The sequence below is a fragment of the Narcine bancroftii genome, chromosome 1, assembly GCF_036971445.1.
Source record: "Narcine bancroftii isolate sNarBan1 chromosome 1, sNarBan1.hap1, whole genome shotgun sequence".
Classification (NCBI taxonomy): Eukaryota; Metazoa; Chordata; class Chondrichthyes; order Torpediniformes; family Narcinidae; genus Narcine; species Narcine bancroftii.
Genome location: NC_091469.1, coordinates 37,843,785 through 37,862,581, shown reverse-complemented (window position 1 = coordinate 37,862,581; position 18,797 = coordinate 37,843,785). Strand labels below are relative to the sequence as shown.

Here is an 18,797-nt window from a genome sequence, read left to right as displayed (position 1 = left end):
GAGAAAGGTGAGTCAGTGGATGTTGTTTATTTGGATTTTCAGAAGGCCTTTGAAAAGGTACTGTACATAAGGTTGCTGAACAAGATCATGGGAAAGGTCCTAGCATAGATAGAAGATTAGCTGACTGACAGAGACAATGAGTGTTTAGAAGGATGAGGGGGAAATCTCATTAAACATATTGAATATTTAAAGGGCTGGTTAGATTGGATGTGGAGATGTTTCCAGTGTCTAGGGACAGATGGCACAGCCTTAGAATTTTACAAAAAATGTTCTTGTTGAACAGAGGTGAGGAGAAATTTCTTCAGCCAGAGTGTGGCGAATCTGTGCAATTCTTTGCCAGAGACGACTGTGGAGCTTGTCGTTGGGTAGATTTAAAGTGGAGCTTGAGAGGTTCTTGATTAGGAAAGGCATCAGTTATAGGGAGAAGGCAGGAGAATGGGATTGAACCAATCATGATTTGAATGGCAGAGCAGACTCGATGGGCTGAAAGGCCTAATTCTTTTCCTAGCTTTTCTGGTGTTTTAAGAATTGGACAGTTTGTACTTCACTTGGAATACCTGGTAGGATGACAGAAGGAACAAATGTCTAACACACAAAGAAAACACAGCAGGTGTTGGAAATCCAAAATCAAACCATGTTGCAAATACTCAGGATCTCTAGAGAGAGAAGAACAAGCATTTCAGATCAATTCTTTGGCTTGGCTTCGCGGACGAAGATTTATGGAGGGGGTAAAAAAAGTCCACGTCAGCTGCAGGCTCGTTTGTGGCTGACAAGTCCGATGCGGGACAGGCAGACACGGTTGCAGCGGTTGCAGGGGAAAATTGGTTGGTTGGGGTTGGGTGTTGGGTTTTTCCTCCTTTGCCTTTTGTCAGTGAGGTGGGCCCTTTCATCAGATTGATAGGTCTTTGACTGAGAATATTAACCTTACTTCACTCCTTGTTGATCATGTACAATTTGCTAAATATTTTTTGCATTCACTTATATAAAAACACAATGATCCCCATTTCGCAGCACTGACCATACATTGTATACCTACCTCAGTTCTATTTACCATATCCCATAATTCCTTTAAAATATAGAAATTTATCAATCTCTTCTGATAAAATTGAATGACTCAGCTCACACAGTTTACCTAACTTTGGATTATATCTATCCTCATCTCAGTCATTAACTGCACCCCTTGGATCTGGGCTTTTCAGGTAGAGGAAAGATCCACACCGCTGAACCATCAAATAATGTAGTAAGGATTGCAATGAGATCTCCTTTCATTCTTTTAAATGTTAATCTAAGTTTATTCAATCTTACCTTTTGTGACATTTCTGGATTAAATCTTATGAATTTTTGCTGCAATTCCTCCATGCAAAGTACATCCTTTCTTAGATAAGGAGATCAAAACGACACAATATTCTAGATACAGTCTCATCAAGGCCTTACACAACTGTTGCAATAATGACTTGTTTCTGTATTCAAACCTCCTCTTAATAACCAGAAACCATATAACAGTTTACAGCGGGGAAACAGACCATAATCGGCCCTACGAGTCCACGCTGGTTCACTCGAACAACTCCACTAACTCCCCACCCCCCCCCCGCTCTCCGCCCATAACTCTCCAACCCCCTCATATCCATGTACACAGCCAACCTTCTCTTAAATGACAGAAAGGACCCTGCCGCAATTATCTCCTCTGGAAGATCATTCCATTCTGCCACTACTCTCTGAGTGAAGAAGCATCCTCTAACATTTTTTCTAAAGTTTTGCCCCCTTACCCTCAACTTATGCCCTCTTGTTCCAACCTCCCCTGCCCTCAGGGGGAAAAGTCTACTCACGTCTAGTCTATCTATTCCCTTCATAATTTTTCAATACCTCTATCAAATCCCCTCTCAACTGTCTATGTTCCAATGAATAAAGTCCCAGTCTCCTTAATCTTTCTCTGTACTCTGGGTATTTTAAGCCAGGCAACATCCTTGTAAATCTTCTCTGCACCCTCTCCACCTTATCTATATCCTTCCTATATTTGGAGACCAGAACTGAACACAGTATTCCAAACCTGGCCTCACCAATACCTTAAACAGTTGCAGCATCACTTCCCAGCTCCTATACTCCCACTATGATTTATGAAGGCCAGCCTTCATATATGCCTTCTTAACCATCCCTATGCGATAGGTGCTCTGTGATTGGTAAAGGATTGCTTAAGGTGGTATGTGAGTGGAAAGACAAATGTTTGAAAACCACTGTTTTAATTATACCTAATTGACTCGTTATGTGCATGGTTTCATAACTCCAAGGGAAATGGGCCAATGACAATTTTTCTCAAGCAAAATATTTCAGTTACAATTTTGGGTTTAGAGCAGTGGTTCTCAACCTTTTTTCCCCCACTCACATACTGTGGTGATGCAACCACTACCATAGCCGCACTCCTACCAAGCTTCTGCAGGGGGCAACCACTTTACCTGTAGGTAGGCAACCTGGGAGGCTGGCCCCACCTGCCCGCTGTCAATCTGGCTTATATAAAGACTCGAGCTGGCCCCTTCCTAAATCAGGCGGGCGCATGGAACCAGAGGCTAGACACCTGGTGTTCAACTTTAAGCTGATTAAAGCCTGTAGTACAGTCTTCTCAAGTTTTGTGTTTGTTTGCTTCATCACAGTGCACCACAATTTAATTAGCATAAAAATTTGAGGACGATGGAGAGATTCTTTAGCCTTGAGAGGCTGGACATAGACTCTTAGCACCCAGACATTCCAGCATACTTTGAGATCTAGAAGCATGTGATCGAGGTGATCATCTCCACTCAAGCATCAATACGAACCAGAAAAAGCTCATGGTCCTACGCACCAAGCTGGGCCCCCATGCTTTCCAGGCCATCAGAGACTCCACAGACTTTGAACCTGCAATGGCCACCCTGGAAGGTATGTACTGGCCCCTGACAAATATACTCTATGCCCAGTATCTGCTCAGCATCAGAGTAGAGCAGCCAGGTGAGACGGCTGACGTTTACCTGGGGGCTCTATGAGACCGAGCAAGCTCGTGCACCATTGAAGATGGTGTGACTGTTGGGGAAGTGGAGCGACTTGTCCGAGATGCTTGCGAGGGCTACAGTTGAGAGCAATCCAACAGAGACTGTTGGAGGAGAACAATGCCTCCCTCATCAGGATCATGGAAGTGGTCCGCTCCCGAGTAGTGGTTGCATCACCACAGTATGTGAGTGGGGGAAAAAAGGTTGAGAACCACTGCTCTAAACCCAAAATTGTAACTGAAATATTTTGCTTGAGAAAAATTGTCATTGGCCCATTTCCCTTGGAGTGGTCAGCTCACCATGTGGAGGCCTTCGATGCTCGCCTCCCCTACTCATTGGCCAGGCCAACGCCGATGACAGCAGCAGTCACTGAAGGGCCTCACAAGGAAGAGATGATCGCCACTGCTGATGCCAGCTGCCGCTGTAAGCACTGTGGGTCCTAGTGTGGGTCAGACAGGTGCTCCAGTAGAAACTGCCCTATGAGGAACTCACACTTCTCCTGATGCGAGAAGGAAGACCACTTCACTAAGGTGTGCCTCTCCAAACACACCGGGGAGAGCTGTGACCCTCCACAACCATTTGGGAGCGCCTCCCAAACTTCTGGGTCCCTCCACGTACACGTGTCGTCCCTTCTGCCCGGCTGTCGAACCCTGCTACCACCTTGTGCTCACCATGGGTGCCGCCATCTTTCGTCACCCAACTTCTGCCCGCACCAATGACGTCACTTCTGGCCAGACACCTGCCCACACCAATGACGTGCTGAGCCAATGCCACGTGCGTCCCCTGAGCGCTGCCATCATAGAGCAACCAACCCCCAGCCGCATCTACCCTAGCAAAACTGGCATGCCGACCAGAAGTCGTGGTCAACACGTGCATGCACCGGACCATGCAGTCATTGCACCCCACGGTCCAAAGGCCACCTACTGGCTACTGCTCACCACAACTGTCGGGGAGCAGCGACTCGGACTCTGAGGCAGTCCTATAGTCAACAACATTCCCCATGGACCCGGACGCTCAATGATGGACATTACTGTCAATGGGAAGGTAGCAAAATGCCTGTTTGATAGCGGTAGTACTGAGAGCTTTGTGCACCCAAATGTGGTTTGGACAATGAAACTCAGGGTGTACCCAGGACATTTCCCCATTGCTTTTGAGTCCCAGGACCACTCGGTCACGGCACAGGGGTGCTGCTCAGTGAATTTGACAGGTGGTGGGGGAGGGGACATACCAAGAGTTCAGGTTACTGGTCATGTCCAAGCTCTGTGCCCCAGTTATCCTGGGACTAGACTTCCAAGGTCACCTCCACAGCCTCATTCTTGCCTTCAGTGGCACTACTGTGCAGCCGACAGGGCCTTTATCAAGGCCGAGATGAAACGACTCCTGGCGGATGGAGTTATAGAACTCAGCAACAGCCTCTGGAGAGCTCAGGTCCTAGTAGTAAAAGGGAGCAGTTATAGCCAGACCATCAACTGGTACACCCAGCTGGATGCCTACCCACTGCCCTGCATCGCCGACATGGTCAATGAGATAGCCCAGTACTGGGTCTTCTCCACAATTTACCTGAAGTCGGCCTACCACCAGCTCCCCATCCACGCCCGGGATAAACCTTGTACTGTCTTTGAGGCAGACAAACATCTCTACCAGTTCCATCGGTTCCCGTTTGGGGTCACAAATGGAGTCTCCATTTTCCAGTGGGAGATGGACTGCATGGTAGACCAGCTCAAACTAAAAGCATCCTTCCCATACCTGGACAATGTCACCATCTGCGGCCATGACCAGCAGGACCACAATGCCAAACTGGAGAAATTTCTCCAGATGGCAGAGGCGTGAAACCTCACCTATAACAGGGAGAAGTGTGTGTTCAGCACCACCTGGCTCAGCATCCTGGGTTGCATCATGGAACATGGTGCCATCGGTCCTGACCACGAACACATGCATCCTCTGATGGAACTGCTCAAGGCCCTCCACAGGTGGCTAGGTCTTTTTTTGTATTACTCCCAATGGATGCTCCGCTTCTTAGACAAGGTTCGCCCACTGGCCCAGGCCACCACCTTTTTCCTCCTCGCAGAGGTTCAAGCGGCCTTTGCCCACATCAGACAAGACATTGCCATCACCACAATGCATGCTGTGGATGTGAACACCCCATTCCAGGTGGAGTGCGATGCCTCTGATGTCGACTTCGCTGCCATCCTCAATCAAGGGAGCCGACCCGTGGCCTTTTTCTCCAGGACCCTTCATGGTTCAGAGCTCGGGCACTCTGCCATCGAAAAGGAGGCCCAGACGATCGTGGAAGCAGTCCACCACTGGTGCCACTATCTGGGAGGCAGGAGGTTCACCCTTCTCACTGACCAACACGCAGAGGCGTTCATGTTCAGCACCACCCACAGAGGCAAGACTGAAAACAACAAGATCTTGCGCTGGAGAGTCAAGCTGGCCACGTTCAGCTATGACATCTAGTATAGGCCAGGGAAGCTCAACAACTCCCCAGATACCCTGTCCCGGACATGTGCCAGTGCACAGTCTGAACAGCCTTTGCCACCAGGACGTCATGCGCCTGTACCACTTCATTAAGTCCCGGAACCTCCCCTTCACCGTCCAAGAAATCCAAACCATGACTGAGTCCTGCAGGGTCTGTGCAGAGTGCAAACTACGTTCCTTCCGCCCACCATAGGCCTACATGGTGAAGGCCACCCTTTGAGTGACTCAGTATTGACTTCAAGGGACCACTGCCTTCCACGAATAAGAATATCTATTCCCTCTCGATTATAGACGAATACTCCCGTTTTCCCTTCGTCATCCCTGGCCCTGACACCTCCACTGCCTCCATTATCAAGGCACTGACATAGATCTTCACCATGTTTGGATACCCGGCATTCACCACAGCGACTTGGGGTCCAGCTTCATGAGTGAGGAGCTGCACCAGTACCTGGTGGTGTGAGGCATTGCGTCTAGTCGCATGACTAGCTACAACCCCAGGGGCAATGGGCAGGTGGAACATGAGAATGGAGTGATTTGAAAGGCAGTTCTACTGGCCCTGAGGTCGAAAGGATGGTCCACCAACTATTGGCAAGAGGCCCTCCCCACGGTGTTTCACACCATATGGTCACTCTTGTGCGCAGCTACCAATCAGACCCTTCACAAATGGCTTTTCTCCTTTCCTAGGAAATCAGCAACTGGCATCTCCCTCTCAGTGTGGCTGACATCTCTGGGGCCAGTGCTTCTCCATACGCATGCGAGGACCCACAAATCCAACTCCCTGATCGAGCAAGTGCACCTCCTCCACGCAAACCCAAACTATGCCTATAGCAGGACACCGTTGATACCAGGGATCTGGCATCACCAGGGCACCAGCCCTCCTACCCAGCCATCCCTGGCCCATCCAGGACCCCCTTGGGATGATGCCTACCCTGCTGCCTCTCCACAGGCCCCCACCCCTCGTGGACCTGCCCTGCATCTATGCCCCCACTCCATCAGGAACCACCCTGCTTGTGCCACTGGCTGTCCTGACCACCCCAGACCTGTCTGATTTTCAAGTGGTCGAGCCCCTACTGACCATTGACCAGGAGCCTGCCCTGTGAAAGACCCACTGACAAAGGCGACTACTGGATTGCTTGAACTTGTGAATATTGTAAATACCCTAGAACATCCTGCCCCTCCTGGACTCTTTTTAAGAAAGGGGTGAATGTGGTGATACCACCACTACTATAGTTGCACTCCTACCAGCCTACTGCAGGGAGCAACCACTGTACCTGCAGGTAGGCAACCTGGGAAGCTTCAGAATGGGAGTTCAATGCGCAGAGACTGAAGTATTTAATTGCTTGTTTAGCGCAAGCAGAAGTGAATTTTTACCCCAATTGATGTCAATTGTTTGGCATTTTGGCTCTGTATACTTTTCTCTCAATAACCTATTTAGAATTAATCGAAGAGCCCCAAAATGTGACAATTGGTTGTGCTGTAACCAGCAATAGAAAGCAGCTTTCCAAAGAGGGTCCACAGCTTTGCCTATTAGCTGTTACATCTCAGCCTGCACAAATTTATAGACAATTTCTTTGTCGACCATCACCATGGCATTTTATGGCTCACTAAATACATGCTAAAGAGTTAAAGCGTTGTAAGAGCCTGCAGACAGTATCCTCGCACCCCCCCACCCCCCCCACACCCCCGCCTCAGATTTTATTCTAAGTCTCTTACTACAAATCTACACCCTCTGGGTACAGATTCTGCCAAATTGAAATCTTCGGAGCACCATTCATCATAAATGAATTTCCTTCAGATAAAACTGCAGACCATATGAAATGAAGCAGTAGGCTAAATGCGTTTGACATATCAGTGATAAAAATCTGGGATTCTTAAAATCAGGACTGTTGACTATACAGGTTAGTGAGAACAAAGTGAAGAATGAATAGAATGGGATTGGGATTTGAGTGCCAGAGTTCAGGTTTTCAGAGCTCAAGACAGAAGGACAATCAGGACAGTGGAATGATACAATCACAATAATGAAACATAATCTGTGAGGTTCTGAAATGTTTTTGCCAGTCAAACTACATTGGAGTAAATTTTAATCCAACTGTATTTTACCCCAAATCTTTCTCTTACTTGTTTTACGTGATCTTGTCCTTTGAGTTATGCCTCCTCAAACCTTCCCTGAAGCATTGTGGCCAGTTGGAGAGAGTGATTTCTTTTGAAAAGTTTAACTTGTTTGATATAATCTCATTACTTTTGTACTGAGAAAAGAGATTCCTGGGCTTTTCATTTAAATCTGTTTTATTGGGTGGCTGCTAAAATGATTCTTGGCAAACTCCAATTTTAATGCTATTGCTTACTTTAATTTAAAAAAAAAACTGGATGCAAGTGTGCTAAACCTTCACGCTTAAAAATATGAGGTGATTTCAATTTCTAGTCCTGCATTATTTTATCTCAGTTATTCTTATCTTTCGTTAGCACAGCGTTCCAAAAATATCAGTGATTTGAGCTGGAGATTAGTAAAAAGGCACCAGATATTTTTGTAAAGAATTTGGACTCAAGGTTGTGTAAAGTAATAGCAAAATGTTTTTTGGCCTTGCAGTGTTTTGCACATTTAAAAACAATTCTTAAAAGATTGTGATATCTTTTGTAAAGTAGGGACACTGATATCTAAAGTCTGAATATTTTTGCCTTCTATATCACAGCAATAGTTCAGTATGCCTGGAATTTCCTTTATAACAGTGATAAACTGTCAAGACCATCAATACAGCATTCATTTTGTTTCTGATAAGGTTAAGAATGATTCTTCCAAAAGCTTATAAAGAAATTTCACAGGTTCACTGATGCTCTCTACAAAAGTCAAGGGGATTTAACATTCCCATTGATTGGAGACCAGCATAGATATGGAAGAATTGCAGATTCCCGGAGCTTCAGGGACTAATTTTTTGTACTCAAAGATAACACTTCAGACTCTTTCTGTGAATCCAAGTCTTTTTTAAAATTATATTTTATTTAATTTTTTGAAGAAAAAAATCCATATATATTTAAAAATAAATGTGTGTGTTTGTATATATAAACAAACACACAATGAAGTATATACAAATGTATCCAAATATACAAAAAAAATCCTTAAAATGCACAGTTAGCCTAGAAACTACCCCTCTGTACCTTAGTAGAAAGGAAAAGAGACAGTGGACAGAGGGGGGGGGGGGGGGGAAGAAGAAGAAAGGAAAGGGAGAAAGAGCTGGTATCAACATTTAATACCATCAAAAAAGAAATAAAATTAAAATTATGGGATGAAAATTAAATATAAAATATTTAATAAATAGACTAAACTAGCCAGGCATTTAAATAATTCAATTAAGACTGCCTATTAGCTATGAACATGTTATATTCATTTCTAAGATTATAAGTAATTTTCTCCAGGGCTATACAACTTTGCATTTCCATATTCCAATGATCAATATGTAAAAGGGAATCGGATTTCGATGTTACCGCTATACATTTCCTGGCTATTGCCAAAATGAATCCAAGTCTTTACACATCCTTCAATGTGCCTCATCTGGAACCATAACGTGAAGTCTCTCGTGGTCACTGCCAATCTTCTGGGAGCAGTTTGCTGCATCTGTATATTTCAACCACAGAGTTAACTGATGGGAGCTCATGGTCATCATCTCTTTCCATGCTCTTAGTGATAAAATTAAACATTAATATTACTGGAGTGATGAAGCCACCAGAGAGCTGCTTAAGAGCACAATCAGGAGCCTTTAATTTGAGATTCTGGTTCCTACATTGATCTTGGGATTGATAGTAGTACTTTGGTAGTCATCTGGAGCATGGAGCATAGACCTCATCAAGCCTTCCGGCAGGAAGAGGAAGAAAAGTAGGCAGAGGAGCCATATGATGACAGGATAAAAATAATGGGAGGGCTCTCTCCACTAAAGATTTTAAGACCATAACACATAGGAGCATATTGAGTCTGTCCCAACATTCAATCATTAGCTGATCCTTTTTCCCACTCAGCCCCACTGTCCAGCCTCCTCCCCATAACCTTTGATGCCCTGACTAAACTAGAACCTACCAATCTTTTTCTTAAATACACCTAATAACCTGGCCTCCACAACTGCCTGTGGCAACAAATTCCACAGATTTACCACTCTCTGACTGAAGAAATTCCTCCATCACACAGACACCCTTTAATCCTGAAATTATGGCCTCTTGACCTAGACTCTCCCACCATGGGAAGCAATCTTTCTAATCTACTCAGTTCACGGCTTTCAACATTTGAAATGTTTCCCCGCCCCACTTAATTCTCCTAAATTCCAATGAACACAGGCCATGAGCTGTTAAATGCTCCTTGTATGATGATGGTTTCATTTCTGGAATCATCCTAGTGAACCTCCTTTAAATCTTCTACAACATTAGCACATCCTTTCTTAAATGAGGAGCCCAAAACTGCTCACAATACTCCAAGTAAGGTCTCACAAGTGCCTTATCGAACCTCAATGTCACATCTCTGCTCTTGTATTCTATTCCTCTTGAAATAAATGCCAGCATTGTATTTGCCTTCTTCACCACTATTTCAACCTGTAGGTTTACCTTCAGGGTATTCTCCACGGTCCTCCATCAGCCAGCTCCCCACCATGACTACCAGCCCCCCCACATCTCCATCGGGCACACAAAACTCAAAACGGTCAACCAATTTATCTATCTCGGCTGCACCATTTCATTAGATGCAAGGATCGACAACGAGATAGACAACAGACTCGCCAAGGCAAATAGTGCCTTTGGAAGACTACACAAAAGAGTCTGGAAAAACAACCAACTGAAAAACCTCACAAAGATGAGCGTATACAGAGCCATTGTCATACCCACACTCCTGTTCGGCTCCGAATCATGGGTCCTCCACCGGCATCACCTACGGCTCCTAGAACGCTTCCACCAGCGTTGTCTCCGCTCCATCCTCAACATCCATTGGAGCGCTTTCATCCCTAACGTCGAAGTACTCGAGATGGCAGAGGTCGACAGCATCGAGTCCACGCTGCTGAAGATCCACCTGCGCTGGGTGGGTCACGTCTCCAGAATGGAGGACTATCGCCTTCCCAAGATCGTGTTATATGGCGAGCTCTCCACTGGCTACCGTGACAGAGGTGCACCAAAGAAAAGGTACAAGGACTGCCTAAAGAAATCTCTTGGTGCCTGCCACATTGACCACCGCCAGTGGGCTGACATCGCCTCAAACCGTGCATCTTGGCGCCTCATAGTTTGGCGGGCAGCAACCTCCTTTGAAGAAGACCGCAGAGCCCACCTCACTGACAAAAGGCAAAGGAGGAAAAACCCAACACCCAACCCCAACCAACCATTTTTCCCCTGCAGCCGCTGCAACCGTGTCTGCCTGTCCCGCATCGGACTTGTCAGCCACAAACGAGCCTGCAGCTGACGTGGACTTTTACCCCCTCCATAAATCTTCGTCCGCGAAGCCAAGCCAAAGAAAGAAATTTGGTCATGGTGTCAGACTAATTGTGCATTTAAATAAGCTATTTTGTACATTCTAAGGATATTAATTAATGCTGATATCCTAATAATGTACCAGAAATACACATGTAAAATTGAATTGATCAGACATTGATAGGTTTATTTTTGCTCAGGTAATAATCATACAGGCTTAGGGGACATGGTTACTGATTTTTACATTACATTAAGCTGATGTATAAACTTCAAAGGAGTCTCACAGAGTTTAAAGTATAAACAGAGCTCGAATTTTTGAGGTAAGGTATTTGAATAATAAGGGACTAATGCAACAGGCTGATAGCTCAAGGTGTCTTGTTGCTAGGCAGTAAAGTGTTAGAGCTCTGTGAGTAAGCAGTTCCTCAGAAATAAATAAATGTATTCCATTAGAAAAAATAACATAGAATTTAAGAAATAACATCACAATAGTCAAACAAATATGGGAACCGTACATGAATTACAATAGAGAAATCCTACCATGGACCTCCACCACCTAAAATGACAGAAGGAGAACTGACTCAGTGCATAAAAGTAAGACAAAAGTTTCTTGTTTATTTTTATTAAGTGACGACATTGTTTAACGGGTTTAATGTATCTTATAGATTGAACTTTGAATAAATGGGAAGGGGGAAGAGGGAGGGAGGGAAGGGAGGAGGGAAAAAGGGGAGAAAATGACACTATATATTCAAGAGAAAAATGTCTGTATTTATTTTGGTCAGTATGGTCTATAGTGTGAAAAATTTTTTAAAAAAGAATAGAAAAGAGGGAATCAGGGGAAGTTAAGCACAATCAGCTGGAGAAACCCAGGGGGTCAGGCAGCATGAATGGGAGAAATAAGCCACTTTCAGGAGATCAGACAATAATGCGCCGGCAGACGCGGCTGGGAGAGTGCAGCTAGGATGTTCAGGTGGCCGCGGAGAAGACGCCTTTCTGTCACCTGAAGGAGAGCCGCGTCCGAGCGAACGCCCGCTCCCGTGGACTGTGGCCGTCGTCCCACTGCTGCTTTCAGGAGCAATGGGGGGATTCTCCGAGCCAGAGAATATTCCTACAGGAGGAGGGTTTGGTAAGTGCTTCTCCTGGCCGGGTTCTCCACTTTCAGGTGGCCACCCGACAGCCGCATTAGGGTAGAATAGGTGGCTTTACAGTTGGGTATTCTGGCCACCTGAAAGCGGCTCTAGAGTGTTGAAAGTATCAGGCCAGAACCCTTCATCAGGAATCATGGGAAGGTAGGCCAAGCTGACCTTCGACTCATACAAGTTCCAAATCCATAAAACGATCAGGCCCAGACGTTCAGTCTGAGTTCACTTGTTGGCGATACTCTGGCAAGAATAGGTGTTAATGATCAAATGTAGGTCTATTGATAAGTAATTAAGTATTGGACAAGGGAAAGAGAAACAATAGAAAAGCAGATCGAGTGGAGCCTTGGTTTTTCACCCCTACCTCATTTGCTTTCAAGGCTTCCCCAAAACTCATCATCATTTGAAGTGATTGGCAGTGGCCCTCTCACCTTGCCATTTTTTGTGTTATATTTGTTTAATGTTATATTTTCCGTAATATTACATGACAATAAAATCTGCACTATCCCCATTGAACTGTCCCTTATTTACAGTTACCTAACACAGAAGGCACTTCCAGGTGGCCAATTGACCCGCTTGTAAAACCGCATATTTTGCAGGAGGTGCCTGCAAGTCGAGTTTGGTAACCTTCCTCCAAGAGGGATAATTCCCACAGCACAATGGCTTCCCCAGCCATCTTAATGCAGCCGCCTAAAAAAGGCTGCATTCGGATGACAGTCAGCTGGCCAGTGCCTGACAGCTCCTCTCCCAGTCCCCACACTGTCGGGTAGCCGGCGCGGGCTGTCAGCGCGGTGACATCCCCACACTGATCCCACTGCCCAGCTCTCTCCCCACTCACGAAATCAGTCCCCACACTGTTGGGACTGATTTCAAGAGTGGGGAGAAGGGGGTTGGAGTGGGCAGTGGGGGAGAAGGGGGTTGGCCAAAACAATGCCGGTACCTGACTCGAGCGCCTCCTTCTCCCCTGCCGGCTGCTCCAGCACCGTACTCACCCGCTGGCCACTCCAGCCTCCTTTTCCCCTGTCAGTGATCTACCCTCCTCCCCTGCCGGCCGCTCTAGCCCCCGTACCCTCCCGCTGGTGATCCAGCCCCATACTCACCCACCGGCCACTCCAGCCTCTTTCTCTTCTGCCGGTGCTCCAGCCTCCTCCCCTGCTGGCTGCTCCAGCCCCCGGTGCTCAAGCCCCCATACTCACCTGCCGGTGCTCCAGCCTCCTCCCCCGCCGGCCGCTCCAGCCCCATGAGTGGGAGAGAGCTGGGCAGAGGGATTAGTGTGGGGACAGCCCACGCCGACCGCCTCAGTGTGGGGATTGAATTCGTGAATGGGGAGAGAGTGGGGCAGTGGGATCAGTGTGGAGACAGCCCGCGCCGGACACCCGACAGTGTGGGGACAGCCCACGCTGGCCGCCTCACAGTGTGGGGACTGAATTCGTGAGTGGGGAGAGAGTGGGGCAGCAGGATCAGTGTGGGGACAGCCCACGCCGGCCGCCTCACAGTGTGGTGACTGAATTTGCAAGTGGGGCAGCAGGATCAGTGTGGGGACGTCCCCGCACTGGCTGTCCCAGCTGACAGCCAACCATCCTGAATTGACAGCCCAAGGGACAGGAGCCGGAATGTGCTTAGATGCGCATCCCGGCGCAGCTGTCCTTTCAGGTGGCCAGTGGCGCTTTCAACGCTGCCACCTAAGCTGTAATTTAAAGGTCTGTTTCTGCTTCTTTAGGTGCATTCTTAGCGGAGAATGCACCTGAAAAAGCCTCGAGAAACAGCAGCATTGCAGCAGGTTTCCTCTTTCTAATTGCTCATCTCAGTTCTATTTAACAGCCCAACACAAAGGTGAGTATGCTGAAAGGAACTAGATATTATTAAGAGTGTGTGTAAAAAGAAACATCAAGAGAAAATTCATGTGGTCTCCATCAGTCATGGTTGACCATGCTTACGGCACCTCTGGTAGTCACCGGTTTGTTGAGCAGCGTCAACTGTGGCTATTGAGGCCGATCCTGGAACAGCAGGCTTTGCCACAGTTGCTGCATGTGTAGGGCATTGTTGAATTGATGTACTATGCTCTCCGTTTGAGTCCTCAAATGGACTCAAGATCACTCTCTCGCCTTGCTTTAGGTGTTAATGAAGACTACCTCACCATTTGTTGCACTCATCTGCTGTATTCTCCCAGCACTCCATGTTGATTTTTTAGGCTTTCATGTTGTGCTTGCAGAGGTCCTTGAAGCAAAGCTGGGGTCTACCAATGTTCATCTTGCCTATTACTAGTTATCTGTAGAGGAAGTCCTTTGGCAATCTACCATCCTTCATACAACACACGTGGCCCAGCCTGCACAGTCTACATTGTCTTAAAAGTGTGAACATTGTAGGAAGTCCAGCAATTAAAAAAGAGCAAATTAAACAGCTACATACTGTAAGCCTGGAAGTAGGGCTCAGGGCCGAAACGTCAGTCATATATCTTTACCTCTTATAGACGATTCAAGACCGGCTGAGTTCCTCCAGCATTTACTGTTGTGCTTTTAGCTACATATTGCCGACATCTGTTTACTCTAATCACAAATTAAATTCTCTTTCAGAATCAAAATTTATTGTCATGAACAAGTATGTGTCTCATTGAATGGAAAATGCATTGAGAATTTTATCTAGCTTGGTTCCACATCAGTCACAGATTCTAAAGAGTGAATGCTCATTTCTTCTCACAGTGAACAGAAAAGACTCGAGGTTCCAGCCAAGATGGCTTGTTAGAAAGTCAGTAATTCACTACCTGCTGCGATTGTAAACTTGAAGGTAGTAAACCCAAGAATGAAATGACACTGCCTTACTTTGACTTTTCATGCACTCTCTTTTATTTATTTTTGTAAGGTGAATGTTTGCACTGTGATACTACAGCAAAACAATGAATTTTGATTCTGCCTAAAGGGGTATTCTGGTAAGACATCTGATCCATCCAAGTCTCCACCAACATCTTAAACATAATTGTTACAACATAACCAGCTCTATCAGTTTCAATGAATAAAATTGTTACAAAGACGATTTGAAAAGGATTTGAACCTACATTACAGTTTCAAAACATATACAAGCCAAGTTCTACTACATGTTCATTCCAAGTAGAGATTTTTCAGCAGGTTCTTTCTGAATATATGCATAAATCACATCTGCATTTGGGAGAGGTACAGGCATGTGATCCAGCTGTGTAAAAGGCTGAGCTGAACGGAATACAATTAAATTGATAGGATCTTCCTGGAACATTTGGCATTGCACTAAGCTAATTCACTTCCTTTCGCCAAGAATGAACTGGTTATAGTACATTACATTCTACTGCTTTTATTTGCAGGTTTATAAACGTGCTTGTTATTTACAGCCAAAAATGGGCTGACATTGCGAGAGTTGTGTGCTCAGTGAAAGCGAGCAAATCACGAGCGAGTAAGTTAATTGCACTGGCTCAGATGGTTATCCCAAAAGATTTTCCAGTGGGATTCTTGGCCACATTGCCAACTTTCAAGGCTGCAGGCAATTTGGACTCACCAAAGAATAGTGGCAGTAAAGATACAAAGCTGTTAGATTTCTTCCTTCAAAACGTCCTTTCATATTATCATTTTACTACTTTTAAAAAACAATTAACTGCAAATAAACCTATCAGCTGATGTAATTTTCTAAAGCATATTGGTTAACTGCACCAATGCATATCAATAACTGAAAAAAAGTGGCTGCAGTCTATAGGTGATTGATTTGTTCACCTCTGAAGTTAAGACAGTGGACAAATTAATAAACTAAAATCTGCTCAGTTACAGATGTCTTCTATTGCTTTACTCCATCTACTTTCATAACCCCTCCTGCTCGCCTTGTTTTTCCAACAATAGCTGCAAACTATCATTCATGAAATTATTTGTTTACTCACCAGAAGGAAGATCAACCTTCATCCAACCTGACTAATGAGAACCTGCTTCATTGATTTTGTTGAAAGCATTTATGTCACCAACCACTTTCTGTTAAGGTCAGTAGTGCTCCACTGCCATGCATTCATTTAGTTATATTTCAGTAAATGGTTATTTACTGTTGTACCTGAAGAGCACTGTTTGCTGCCATGAACTCTTGCTGTTTCTTTAGGCTTTCATCCATAGCTTTAGACATAAAAAAACCCATCTTGGATCTGCAAAAAAGTTATAAATTCAATGCCATTATTTATTTATTCATTCATACCAAAGAGTTCAATTTCAGTTTAAGTTAAAATGTGTGTTATCTTATATTTTATATAAGAGCATGCTCCTTCTCCCCATTTTAAGGGTATGTCTGTTTAGTCAAGTTAAGTTTATTGCACGTTGAGCCCGACGAAACAGTGTTCTCCAGTCCTTGGTGCAAAACATGCAGACACAACACACATACAGACAAACAATACATTTGCAGGACAAATATTCATAAATACAAATAAAAATATAAATATATTATTATTTTTTAAAATAATTTTTCACTGTGAACCATATCAATCAAAATACATACAAACATTTCCCTCTTAAATATACACAGTGGCATTTTCTCCCCTTCCCCCCCCCCCCACCTTCCCTCCCATCTTCCCACACCCCTCCAAACCCATTAAACATTCAATATATACAATACAATAAACCCATTAAACAATGAAAATAAACAAGAAAAATGTGTCATCTACTTTTACACACTGGATCAGGTCATTTTGTCTTCTTATCATTTTAGGGGGCTGGAGGTCCGAGGCAAGCCCTCTCTGAACCATGTACGGTTCCCAAATTTGTTCAAATAATGTGACTTTATTTTTTAAATTATATGTTATTTTTTCCAGTGGAATACATTTATTCATTTCTATGTACGATTGCTGTACTCTCAGGCTCTCTTCTGATTTCCAAGTTGACATTATACATTTTTTTGCTACAGTTAAGGTTATCATAATAAATCTTTTTTGCACTTCATCCAGTTTAATTCTTTACTTCTCATATTACTTAGAAGAAAGATCTCTGTATTTTTTGGTCTGTTGTTTTTTGTGATTTTATTTAATACCTGATTTAGATCTTCCCAAAACTTTTTCACTTTTTCACGTGCCCAAATTGCATGTACTGTTGTTCCCATTTCCTTCTTACAGCAAAAACATCTATCTGATAATGTTGGATCCCATGTTTTTAACTTTTGGGGCGTGATATATAACCTGTGTAACCAATTAAATTGTTCCATGCGTAACCTTGTGTTTATTATAATCTTCATAGTTCCAGAGCATAACTTTTCGAATGACCATTGGCGAAGGTAACAATAAATGTATATGTATCGATCCAATTTAAATTAAGTAGCTCAACTAGGCAAGGATGTCCACTATCTCCCTCACTGTTCGCTTTAGCAATAGAACCATTGGCAGAACTGATAAGAACAGAAAATAAAATAAAAGGGATAAAAATAAAGGAGAAGGAGTATAAAATCAGTCTATTTGCAGATGACATCATAGTATACTTAATAGAACCAGAAATATCAATAAAAGAACTACATAAGAAATTGAAGGAATATGGAGAAATATCAGGGTACAAGATTAACGCAAATAAAAGTGAAGCGAGGCCATTGAGTAATGCGGATTACACAGAAATTAAAAAAGAATTACCATTTAAATGGCAAACACATGCAATCCGATACCTAGGTATTAGATTAGATAATAATTTAAGCCACCTGTACAAATTAAATTATCAGACAGTAATAAAGAAATTGCAGGAAGACTTAAAACATTGAAAAGAATTACCATAAACGTTGATAGGGAGGGTAAATTGTATTAAAATGAATGTCTTCCCAAGGATACAATACTTATTTCAATCGTTACCAATTGCCTTAACAGATAAATTCTTTAATGAACTAAAGAGGAAATTTTTATGGAAAGGGGGAAAACTGAGGATAGCGTTAGATAAATTAACAGAGAGGTATAACCAAGGTGGTTTGCAGTTACCAAACTTTAAAAATTATTATAGAGCAGCACAATTAAGGTATTTATCAGATTTTTATCAGACAAGGGAAAAACCAGATTGGACTAAGATAGAGCTAGATAAAATAGGTGAGAAGGTACCAGAACATATACTTTATAAGTGGGATGAAAAGCTGATACAATATAAAAACTCACCAGTTTTGCATCATTTACTTAATATCTGGAAGAAGATTCACTTAGTAAAGAAAAAAACAAATTACCAAATACCAGAATTATTATTGACGCAAAATCAGCTAATCCCTTTTACAATAGATAACCTTTCCTTAAGAGAATAGGAGAGAAAAGGAATTAAAAGAATAGAAAATTGTTTTTTTTGGGGAAATAATTTATTAACATTTGAACAAATGAAGTACAAATATGGAATAACTCAAAGTACAATATTTGCATACCATCAACTGAAAGCCTACTTAAAGGATAAATTGGGAAACAGACTGAGATTACCAGAAGGAAGCAGCTTTGAATATGTGATTACAGACACAATGATAATAAAAAGATTTATAACAAACATGTACATCAAGCTGCAAGAGAAGGAAAATGATGAAATAAGCGATAAACCCTAACAAAAGTGGGAAAAAGATTTAAACATACAGATTAAAAAATGAAACATAAATATATATATAATATATATATATATTGTTAAATAAATATATAGTTTCATAAATATGAGAGTCTTGGATAGTTACTATGAGCAGTTCCTTTGGTCATTCAGCATTCTAACTGCCGGTGGGAAGAAGCTGTTCCTCAGCCTTGTGGTGC

At 43.7% G+C, this 18,797-nt stretch overlaps 1 protein-coding gene across 4 annotated transcripts in view; it reads right to left on the bottom strand.

The window, feature by feature from the left end:
* plgrkt (plasminogen receptor, C-terminal lysine transmembrane protein) overlaps positions 1 to 18,797 on the bottom strand; it is a 62,971-nt gene that overhangs the window by 24,700 nt on the left and 19,474 nt on the right. For all 4 annotated transcript variants that reach the window (XM_069924036.1, XM_069924043.1, XM_069924028.1 and 1 more), the window contains one exon: positions 16,121 to 16,208. In XM_069924036.1, the coding sequence (XP_069780137.1) occupies positions 16,121 to 16,201 (81 nt within the window). In that variant the 5' untranslated portion in view covers positions 16,202 to 16,208. The remainder of the gene's footprint in view (positions 1 to 16,120; positions 16,209 to 18,797) is intronic.